Below are 12698 nucleotides of genomic sequence, written 5' to 3' on the forward strand. Positions count from 1 at the left end.
GTACCTATTAAACACCAATTATTTACTTCTGATTAAAAAAGTATTTCCAACATTTCAATCCACTATTGAATTTGTCGCATTGCATTTAATAGGATTTATTACTGTGTCGTGTGTTTATTTATGTATTCATGCATTTCAGCTGTTTATTAAGTACAAGCACACTATTCAGTAATTAAGACTCATTTTCACACGAACTTATTATTTAAATGAGTTTCTGGACACATGTGTAAATGGAAGATCACTAATTGATGTAGGCAGCTTTGATAGATATAGCACTAATCTACAATGTTATGTCAGGTCAGGCGCACTTGCATGACGAACCCTTGATTAAGGTAATTAAAGTTAGTTCACGATGAATGGAAAGTATTTCCTACCGTGTCGTATAACCTTGACTTCTGACACTGCGACCTTTGTTGCACCGATCGCCTGAAAATAAAGAAAATAACATACCAGAAACCGGTTTAGACACGTGAGCATGTAGCAAACATGTTTATCTTCGCAGTTATTTATAGTAATTCGGTGAACAAAAGCGTTTTATATTGTTGTTCCATAAAAATGCTTAATTAGGTGTTATTGTATTTGTTAACTGTATATGTATTGTTTCATTCTGTTCACATATCGTAAAAATATACATATTTAAGGGAATAAATTGAAATTCAGCTGATTATACATTACATGGAAATACGTTGTTGTTTTTTTTACTTTGTGAACGATATAACGGGTATCAACATTCATCTCCAACGTCGTTCAAGAGGATCCCCTGTTACATTTTACACACAATTTGTTTTTGTTTGTAGAGAATTGGTCAATGTCTTATATAAAAACACATCATACCTTCATACTGTAGCTTCCTTTGCATGTTCCCAGCCATGTGTCCAGCTCTGTTCGCAGCAGCTCTTTACGCCGTTGCTGCTCGGCGGTCTGGGGCTTAAGTCCCAGCGAAGGTGTACAGACTGTAACCAGCAGCGCAACGAGTAGCCACAGGCTCAGGGCGGTCATCTGGGGAAAGAATGTGACCACACGGTCTGTGCCTTGTTCATCAACACAAAGATCTATCAATAAATGTTTATGTGTGGATCTTTTATCAAATCTTTAACGACCAGTCCAGTTAACAGCCGTTTATTTTTTTTATTAAGTTATTTACGTGACTAAATTGCATGTTAGCCATTTAATGTATGTGTTAATTGTAAAAAAAACGTTTGCTCGAATTATTTGAAAATATTTGCTGATAACATTGCTTTAATTTGTTTGTCTGAAGTTAACAGACTGGTACCTTAACAGGACGTTAAAGTTTTGAGCCACCGTGCCCTGTGTTTTATGGATGGCGTATTATTCTGAAAACATGCACTCGTAAATATTGGAATACATGTTTAATAAGTATTTCGTTGATATATGTGCAGAAAATAGACCTTATCAGGTGATGCTCATGCCAATTTTGAATTTTTCTACGGATTTGTTTCCTTTTAATATTGATTAATACATGCAAGCTTTCTTCAAAATTGGTAAAATGAATGTCACGAGATAAATTATCGGACAAAGACTAAATAATTTGCATCCTATTGATATGGGTAGTTCGCCCGTTGTGGTGAACATTTATAAACTGCTAGTCCCCAACTTTATATTTTTACTTCAAAAGTAATAATACAAACGTCCCTGAATATTATAGTTCTTTCGATTGATAAAATAAAATAATTCATGACGATATGCAAACATAATTATAATAATTTTCTAACGTTCAATTGATATGTGCATTATATTGTAAATTTGTAAGCATTAAAATGCCATCGATAATCCACGTGGATGTTAAACTAAATGCACTGCAAAATGCAAAGATAGGCACAATTAAATTGTCAAATATCTAAACTACCATTAAACCCGAACCCAATTATTATACGCCCGTCTATGACGGGACGTATTATGGTATACCCCGCGTCTGTCCGTCCGTCCGTCCGTCTGTCCGTCCGTCCGTCTGTCCGTCCGTCCGTCCGTCTGTTAATGTCGTACGCTACGTCAAATATCCTTTGACAGATTTTCTTCAAATTTTAACACAATCTTAATATTGATAAACCCTGATCCCCTTTCGTTTTTGACGGAATTCTGAATTGTCGTTCCAGAGTTATGGGACTTTGTTCGTCAAAATTTCGTGATTTCATTGAATGTCCTACTGTAGCTCAAATATCCTTCGATGGATTTTTTTTTTTTTTTTTTTTTAGTATCCCTGAAAAATTGAACAAGGTGAGCTTTTTTCTATTCCGATTGTACACTACCACTTACCCATCTACATTTCTCTTTTATTATTGGTCAAAATATCTATAACAGGTTTACTTCAACTCCATATCCTCTAAAGAAATGCATACATATACTCAAAAAAAGATATGGTATGAATGTCAAGGAGACGGCGCTCCATGCTCATGTACTTATAAAATAAACCATGTATTCAAATACAAATAAACTGAAGTAAAAAAATGATTCAAAGGGTTATTTATTACCTTACTACTTCATTGGCGAACGACGGGCGTATCATGCGCTCATGGCGCAGCTCCTCAGTTCAATTCCTCAAAAGTCAATGAGGCGTTTGGTGTATATGCGATCGAAATTAATCGCGAACAAGGTTGAACAAGTCGGAAAAAAGGTACTATTATTTGACTACTTGTGTTATGTCCATTTACCGCATGAAACACACTGTTCACATTAAATTCGTGTATTACTATTAGAAGTAACACTTGCCTGTAAACACACATTTTTGCAAAATGATTACGCTGATACCATTAGTTGATTCATGGAGTACCAGGTTGCTTCGACATCCACATTTCGCTCACCTATTTACTGATGTCTGCTTGTACAGCGACAAAGCTGTTGAATAACATTTGCGTGTAAGTTCTTTTGTACCGAACAGTTTTTTTTAATTGAACATTAGTTTGAAGAAAAATACAAAATACCACAAATCGCTTTACGAGTCGGAGACACAGGCAGTTCTAATTACTCAATAAAGATTTATGTACAAGTAATTGTGTGTGCTTAATTTTATTTTTAACGTGACGAAGATTGTGTTTGAAAAGTGGACAGCTTTGTCGATTTCAATAGTTACACATAAATTATAAATGCGAAACGTAGAACGTTAATAAAATCGAATGTACTGAAACACATTACTGCTGGGGATATATAATTACAATAATTATCCTCAATGTGATTTAGACCGGTGATCCTTTCAAAAGTAAAGAAAGCCCGACATAAATACGGCTGGCTTGCCCCTGACGTGAACTAAATCGATGTAATTTGAAAAATTATCTGAAAGCTAGACTACACTGCACCAATTCAATTATGTTCGTTAAAACGCTTTTAATAAAAAAGTGGTTCGAGTTTTAGCCGGTCAACATGTATAGACTCAATAGTTGTCATGGCCTAGTATTCGCGGCATAGACTGCCTTCCCGAATTCGCATCAATGAAGTGTGTTCGAAACATGTAGCAATTAATATCATCGTATTACAACATAAATGAAAATGAAAAATATGTGAAACTTGTTATTTTTTACTCTAGTAATCTCAGTCATTATGATAATCAGAAACGAGTGGTAAAGCTAAAAACTCCCGGTATATCTTATAAAATAATAATGATAACAATGATAATACTAAATAAATAAACGAGGTAACAGCCGTTTCCCGCTTTACCTTTATTTACAACAAAATAACTAAACACAATACTAGTAACCAATTCTGACTGTTTTGTGATGATACAATGTTTACCCCAAACTCACGCGTAAAACCGATAAAAATTTCATTAATTATATAGATTCACGTTTATGTATTGAATTGAATATGATATCAATTATCATACAATATAAAACATTTTACGCCATACATTAACCCATTTATGCCTAGCGTCTAGAAAAAAGGCCTTGGCAAACAGCGTAGATCCAGATGAGACGCCGCATGATGCGGCGACTCATCAGGGTCTACGCTGTTTGCTTAAAGAATTTCTGTAAGAAATATTCTAAAAATATAACTAAATATACCAGACATCCCTAATTTTGGAAATTAATTGTTCCAATTTAGAAGGATTGGAGAGTCCACTCGGCATAAATGGGTTAATAATGAACTATTCCATCTGTATTTTTGTCATAGATGATGCATAATACACGATAGATGAATAATACAAATGATGATCAATATTTTTAATCAATCAAGTTCGTTATGAGATAGTCGTTGTATGGTTCGATTCATCAATAATACGACTTAAAAATAATTGACTAAAGTTATCATGCCATATTCAAGGAATAAAAAAACTGGTTTAAAATACCATGCTGTTTACCATCAAATGATAGCCCTTCGTTTTACCAAAACATTTAAAAAAAAAAGGTAAATTAACGCGTCGGTCTTTGTTCCAAAAAAGTTGTTTTTATCAATCATTAATAATATTTCATAATAACGTGTCGCTATTTCAGCATTCAAGTCGGTGTTATTGACACAAAATGAAACACGCAAAACACCCTATTGTTTACTATGGAATTTTTCTGGCTTAGATGTTCTTGGCCAATGTATTTTTTATACGAGGCGTACTGGTTTGGCAAAATGAACACTTTATAGCAGATTGTGCGCTACACTAGAAATCATAAAGATGCATGCAATCGCTACACTAGAAATCATAAAGATGCATGCAATCGAAGCACTAATCAATCGATCTATCTTTTCCATCCAAGATGGCGGCGATTTTGTTGACAAATTTGACGATAAACAGCATCGCCATTATCAGGGTGCAGAATCAACGGTATTTCCCGGGTTTTACACACGTGCTGTCCAGAATGTAATCACACCGTTAAGAACTTTATTTTTGCAAATATCTAAAGTTATTGAAATACATTTGCAAAAATCTTTAGTGCATAAAAGAGAGTTTTTCTTTCAGTTTGTGCCTATATCTTAAGGTATAAGAATAAATCCTTGAATACGTCTGAAATCGTTGACACAATTTCACGTTGCGTGAAGCAAAACCGTGTACAATTGATGCAGTAGATACCGAATTTTTGAATAGGGAACAGTCTTATTAAATAAAGTTATTCCGATGTATTTCACATTGCCATAAGCAGCATAAAAATCTGTATTTTATGCACTTGTTGAAATTGTTAAGTAAAATAATTTTAAAAAGTTATTTGAAATAAAGCACCACTTACCGCCGTGTATACATACATTAAAGTTGAAAGAGAGAGCCCCACAAAGTTACGTGATCCTGCATCCTGATTATCTGCACTATATTGACGTGTGCATTGTAATGTTTAACCTACTGGTAGTTCTAAAACATATTGTCTTCTATAAACGTACGTGTATAAAGTGCATTCAAAATTATAAAAATTCTTCAAAAAATATATTATTTGTTTAGCAGACAAAAATTTAACTGACGATTATTAGCTGTAAATCCTTTTTATCACGAGTATATCAAATTATAAATATAATGCTTTCACTCGTTATAAAACTCCGTTCCGATATCTCAAGATATTTTTTGCATCAACGAAGAAATACAATCCGTTGTGCGCTTGTAAATAAATGCACAGTGATATTGCAAAACATCATATAAACACTTATCATTAAAAAAAAACAGCTAGCGCTAATGTTATCAAAGGGCGGTACACAAACTAGACAACATGACCATTTGTTTGTCATTTAAAATTTGAAAAATGTGAATCTACACACGGCGTTCATTTGAACATGTTGACAAAATTTATATCAACAAGACCAGGAAGATATTAAGTTAATTACAACAAGGTGCCTAAGATATCTGCTTAGTAACTGGCAACAACAAAAAAACTCAAAAGTAATGGTTGTTTATTCATAGACATACTTCTTTGCATGCCCGAATTCAGAAGACACTTGATATCTTCCTTATAATAGTCGTCTTCTTACCGCATTTCACGCGGCACGCCAAGTGTCATTTGGGTCATCATCGGTTGACAAATTATTTTTAAAAAAAGGAGGAAACAAAACGACTGATGCTGATAAAGCTGTTTTGTTACCGCATACGTTCTGTTGATGAAATATTTAAAAGAAAACTGGTGATTCTTTACCGGAAACACACAATATACAATGCATGTTATCATTAATATTATGCAAATGAAACCAAAATATACATTTTATATTGTCAAATGCGAACTGTTTTTTTTTTCTCGGAATACTTATCAATATGGAGTATCAATTATTTACACACTGACTTCCAGTAAAACGAACATTCGATGGGTAAAGATTTATTCAGGGAAATTATACTTGTTTGTGTAATGTATATGCACGCTGAGGACGTCAACATCGTCTGTCTAAGTACGCAAATAAAAAAGTAAATAAAATATTTCCTTGTTGATTCAAACTAGGTTGATCTTACGGATTGCCAGGACGCCTCCCTGTGTGGTCTAAATAAATCATGATGTTGTTTGCCGGTTGTTTTATGTTGTTGTCAACAAATTTGGCGTTGCGGAAGGTTAAGCATTGGATAGCGACTTAAACAACATACTACATGCGTATTTTATTGCCGCTGTTATTCTATTTCGTGTTGATTTTGCATCAGTCATCTTCATATCTTGACATGATAGATTACTTTGATCGCCCGATCGTCTTCCCTAATCTAATTTGCGACATGAATAACAAACCGTGCACTCGTTTCTATTGAATATTATGTAAATATTAGGGACTGATCGTGCAAGATAATTATTAAATACTTCAAACAAGAGGGTCACAAAACTTAAGTCACTAACATGAGACCCATAGAAAATGTACTGTTCTGAGCAGCGTAGATCTCGGTCGAAAAATAATTAAAACTAATTTTCAGAAGAAGTGTAACAATGACGGGACAAAACACGTAATTTCTAGAGTGTAAATAATCTTTGACAATAGCTACATGTATATTTGGAAAACTGCCCCGTCCCTGGCTGTAGTTGTTTTTAGCGGACCAGAACCTTTTCCGAACTGAGCCGAAGTAGTGTAAGAACATGGTTTGAACAAGTTTCACGAAGACTACAAAGGTGACTTCAAGAGCGATGATAAGGTTTCAATATAGCAAATATAAGCAACCATGCTCCTGTTTCACTCCTGTTCCCTGAGAAACTGGTTTATCAACGGACCAAAAACAGTTTTCAACATGGCCGAGATATATAAAAAGTGTTCTGAGCAAGTTTCGTGAAGATTGGGCAAAAACATGTGACGTCTTGAATTTAAAAAAGTTTCACGATAGCCATATAAGAATAACTGACCCGAGTCCGACCCATGGCGGACATGTTTTAACTGACCGAAATCATGTGCATACTCGGCTGAGAAATAGTAAAAACAAATATTCTGAGCATGATTATTGGACCAAACACTTGACTTCTAGATTGGTGATATGCTGGCACTTTAGCCAAATAAAGGAAAACTGCCCTGCCCCATGGCGGCCATACCTGTAAGTGAATAGGAGCTATCTTCGAACTCGGACCAAAATGTCATAATAACGAAGGTTGTGAGAAGTATTCGTTAAGTTTGGGCCAAACAGTGACTTCTAGCGTGTCCACAAGTTTCACTTAAGTCATATAAGGAAAAGTGCCCGCAAACTGGCTATCATAATTTTTTAAGGACCGGAAACATTTTCGGACCGATTCGATATATCATTCGAACAAATGTTCTAAGAAATTTCCATGAAGATTATACTGAAATGTAATTTTAAAGGGGCCTTTTCACGTTTTGGTAAATTGACAAAATTAAAAAGTTTCAGATTTGCCAATTTTCGTTTTAGTTTGATAATATGGAAAATTCTGTTGTTATATTTTGTGAAACATTCGAGGATTGCTTATATAAAGTATAAAATACATCCGTCATTTTATGTGCGGGAATGGCCGAGTGGTCTAAGTGGTAGACTTTTACTCCAGGACTCCAAGGGCCAGTTGTTCGGGCCCAGTTTTACTTTTTTAATTGTATTCTTGTTTTTTTTTAACTGGAGATTTTTAGATTCACTGTTTACATTTATCAATATAAAGCATTTAATGACAAACTTCAATACATGCCAAAATCTGTGAAAAGTCTTAACAATCTTGTTCTTAAATCTAACCTAGTGACATAGTTTTTGAATCTAACCTAGTGACATAGTTTTTGAATCTAACCTAGTGACATAGTTTTTGAACGCACGTCGCCAATTTTTAAACATGGCCAATGCATCAGTGGAACAAACAGTCTGACAAAGTTTCGTAAAGATTGGACAGTAAACGTAGCCTCAAGATTGTTAACAATGTATATGTTGAAGACGGACGCCTAATGACGGACAAAAGGTGGTCACAAAAAATATTGTGCAACTCAAAATATATAACTGCTGGATGGATGAAACTTGATAAACGTATTCATAGTTTGGTTAGTTGGTGCATGTTTGCTATAAATATAACTGATAGAGTGATACAACTTCACAGACATATGTATGCGCATTCATGTAAAATGGCTGTAGTAATAGCGTAGGTTGGAGGGACTGCCAAGAAGTGCGGTGGAGGCATCGGTGTCATATTGACGCATATGCAGCTATTACAACTTTGTAGTAATTTCTTACGTCAGTCAGTGTTTTTTTTTCATTTTGCTAAAAGAATTAGAATGTATTATTAAAATGTTTCTTTTTAGGAAACGATGCTAATGTTGTTTCCATTTAAAAGTCATCCGTACATGGCATACATAGAAATAACGGATTTAACAGAATTTGTAAAAAGATGTTTATACTATCAAAATATAATATGATTAAGAATGTGTTGATCATCCAGCGTATTATGTTTTCATTCATGGACGTCATTTCATTAAGAAATGACACTTTGGTTTAAGACAATAAATGGTTAATAATGTTCGGTAACATCGTGCTGATGCAGTGTGCAAAATGTTAAATAAAAATCAACACTTTATACAATTGGATCCAAGAACAAATAACTCAATAAATAATGAATTTTATGTTATAACACCTACATTCACACTGAACAATCTATGGGTCTGATTTCGCTAGGAATAGTCATCCCATTCATTGTGATAGCGTGTGTATTACCGAGCACCCGTGCATTACTTGCAAAATGCATTGAAAACTGGTTATTTGCAGTTGTTTGTTTCGTTCTTCACTAAAGCCTAGATTTATGACTACATACCAAACGTATGACACTACTTAATGATTTAACATTCATTGTAACGCACGGTTGATTTAAATCAACATAAAGTCTGAAAAGCTGTGACCCACGACATAAATACTTTTTCCAACGTTACCCACAACAAACCAATGTGTTGCAAGCTATGAAAATCGTTCTATACGACATACATATAGAAGTCATGTGGATAACAACATTCATTAAAACGAAAGCATACCTTAAATAGGGGAAAATCCCATCCAGTTTCCACATTTCCGTTAGAAAACTAAATATATTCATCAAAAGTACGGTTTTCACATGGTCCTGTTCATAAACTGATCAACTGAAAACATATTTATTCGACTTTTATTCATCATGTCCTCGCTGTATACACTCTTATCACGACGGACCGTTCAACCATTTTCTACTACACCGACGATGATCGTTTTAATTCGCATACCATGATAGCTTAGGCGACAATAAAGTCGACTACCCTAGATATTGCGCTGTATTATTGATCTACAAAACGTACAAACTTTTCCATTTATTATCGGGTTGAAGATCTAAACTGAAGCATGTAAGCCATTTGCGAAAAAGCATACGTGCTTCGCGTTTCAATGGATGATTCGCGCTTTCAATGGATGATTCGCGCTTTCAATGGATGATTCGCGCTTTCGATTTGTCCCTCGCTCTGGGAATACGTGGCTTAATACATGTGCTTAACCCTTTGCATGCTGGGAAATTTGTCGTCTGCTAAAATGTCTTCCGCCGAATTTCTAAAATTAGCCATTTCTTCGATTTTTTTTCAAAGAATACTATCAGAATAGCAAACAGTTTGGATCCTGATGAGAAGCCACGTTCTGTGGCGTCTCATCTGGATCCAAACTGTTTGCAAAGGCCTTCAAAATTCGGTTCCAGCGCATAAAGGGGTAAATTGTCGTCCGATATTAGCATGTGCAGTCCACAAAAGCTTATCAGTAACGACAACTTCCGCGTTTATGGTATTTTTCGATTAAATGAAGTCTCTTCTTAGCGAAAATCCAGTTTATTCAGAAAGGGTCATCCCTGATTAGCCTATGCGGACTTCACAGGCTCATTTGGGAGGACACTTTACGAACATTCATTAAGCGCAGTTTTTTTTCAAGAGAAAGTTTCATTTTAAAGTAGGCCTACGTTGAGAGTTACAAGTTGTGAGTTTACGCCTTAACAATCCCGCACGGTCTCTTGGTTTATACGGAAGTTTGAAAATACAATTAATTTTCAAATTGCTCGGTCACCGTTACGACACCATTATATTGTAGAAGTAACTATTTCATTGATTTTCGTAGAGTGATTTCCATAGTTCAAGTAAGCGATATCGTTTAAGGTTAAATTTCTGAATATTTCACAATATCTACTACATGTAGTGACTTGAAATTCAACATTTTTCATGGCGGAGTTTAACTCATTCGATCAATATAAAAGCCAAGGTAGAATATAATATGGAAAAGTCGACCTTTCATCAACTATACGGCATGCTCTTTGTACAAGGATATCTAATAGTTAGAAAATACGAAAATAATTTTCGTATCACATCTAAGCAACGATTAAGCTGTATCACCATAGGATTAGGTCGAATTAATAAAACTTTAAAGGGGCATATCGACGGTTAATTCAGTTAGATTAAAAATGCACTAATATCGTTTGATTATGTATTAAAGGGATATTTTCAAAGATTATGGCATGTATTGAAGTTTGTCATTAAATGCTTTGTATTGATAAATGTAAACATTGGATCTAAAAAGCTAAAGAAGAAAACAAGAATAAAATTAAAAAAGTAACTCTCAACGGCGCTCGAACCACTGACATCTGGAGTAAAAGTCTTACGCTTAGACCACTCGACCAACCGTGCTCATACAATTATGTATTTTATACTTTATTTAAGCAATCCTCGTATTGTCACAAAATATATCGAAAACAACAGAACTCTCCGAATTATTCAAACGTTTCGCGTTGCAACGCTTTATAATTTTCGGGTGTTTAAATCGTCAAAAGATGCATATGATGGATATATTAGAGCATGGTAAAGTTTCAGTTTTACTAACAGGTACTTGAAAAAAAATGTTTTGGTCCTTATATATATAATAAGAGACCAAACACATTTTTTTCATGTAGATCTACCTGTGGTTTTACTGTTTCCTCACAAATATCGAAACTACAACGAAAATTTGTGAATCTGAAGCATTTTCTTTTGTCAATTTACCAAAACGTGAAAAGGTCCCTTTAAATGATTGGTGAGCACATGGGACTTGTTTTTACAAATGCCAGTAAGCGAATTGGCGAATCGGTCATAATAGTAAAATTATTTATGAACTGTACATATAGTACCCATATGCGCATGCGCAATATCTATAGCATACAAAGAACGCGGGCAAGAAAAACAGACTTACGACAACAGACGCATTGACAGCCTTTGACATTCCAGAAACCCAATCTATCCGTTTCCACGTTTCTACCTCATATGTACAGTCTTTCGTGCATGTTCTTCCATGTCGCTTAGACAAGAAACATTGGCTTAAAATATTTAGCATGTTAAAATAATTTGTTGTCGGCATGTTACCTACTTTATCATTAAAGGGATCTTTTCACGGTTTGGTAAATTGACGAAATTGAAAAAAGTTGTTTCAGATTCGCAATTTTTCGTTTTAGTTATGATATTTGTGAGGAAACATTATTACTGAACATTTACCATAGTCCAATATAGCCATTATATGTATCTTTTGACGATTTGAAAACCTAAAAATTATAAAGGGTTGCAACGCGCAACGATTGAATAATTTGGAGAGTTCTGTTGTTGTCGTTTGAATTTACGAAACTACGAAGATTGCTTACATAAGGTATAAAATACCCATTCTGTGTATATTCGGCGAAATAGCCGTAAGGGCTTATGCGTTTTTACTTCAGACTAACTCCAGGACGCTGGGGGCTCGAGCCCTGGTACCGGCAACTTTTTTTTCCTTGTTTTAATTTTATTCTTGATTTTTTTACTGGAGCTTTTAAGATCCAATGTTTACATTTATCAATATAAAGCATTTAATGACAAACTTCAAAATATGCCAAAATCTGTGAAAAAGGCCCCTTTAAGGCTCCTTGTGTATTTCTGATCTTTTACCCAATATCACAGGATCGTTTATATAGGACAGGAACGTTAATCTTTCTGATTAATGTATCAATTATTTCGTGTAGTTTTGAAATCTATGGCCAGTAAAAACACATTAAGACAATGTTCTTTGGCGGAAGAGTTGAGACTCATTATTAGGCCGAATTGCACATATTCTTTTTGGATGGTCCGCTGCAACATTTATCAGATGGTTCCGCATCACTGAATAATATGGCAACTAGAGATATCATTAATACTAGAACACACTTTAAAACGTATCAGATTGAACCTAAGTATACATTTTGAAAAAAAAACAACGTTCGCAACAATGTTGTTTGTATTGTTATGTACCAAATTTGCTCTAATGCTATTGGTCCGTTAATAAGCATAATTGCCTCTGGGCACAGTTATTATGGCAAGCGAAATGCACATTAATTCCTTAAACCACGGTTTAAAGGGATCTTTTCACG

General features: G+C 34.6%; 1 protein-coding gene across 7 annotated transcripts in view; it reads right to left on the reverse strand.

Moving 5' to 3' along the window:
- The window catches only part of LOC127881622 (uncharacterized), a 67476-nt gene extending 57539 nt beyond the window's left edge, over positions 1-9937 (reverse strand). For 3 of the 7 annotated variants that reach the window (XM_052429682.1, XM_052429686.1, XM_052429685.1), the window contains exons 1-3: positions 5166-5684; positions 835-999; positions 375-426 (exon numbers count right to left, since the gene is read on the reverse strand). In XM_052429682.1, the coding sequence (XP_052285642.1) occupies positions 375-426; positions 835-999; positions 5166-5183 (235 nt within the window). In that variant the 5' untranslated portion in view covers positions 5184-5684. Of the gene's footprint in view, positions 1-374; positions 427-834; positions 1000-5165; positions 5685-9327; positions 9790-9813 lie in introns of those variants that run through there. The other 4 variants (XM_052429684.1, XM_052429680.1, XM_052429681.1 and 1 more) reach the window with 4 other exon arrangements.
- Between the last annotated feature and the right edge of the window lie 2761 nt (positions 9938-12698).

The sequence above is a fragment of the Dreissena polymorpha genome, chromosome 5, assembly GCF_020536995.1.
Source record: "Dreissena polymorpha isolate Duluth1 chromosome 5, UMN_Dpol_1.0, whole genome shotgun sequence".
NCBI classification, from domain to species: Eukaryota; Metazoa; Mollusca; class Bivalvia; order Myida; family Dreissenidae; genus Dreissena; species Dreissena polymorpha.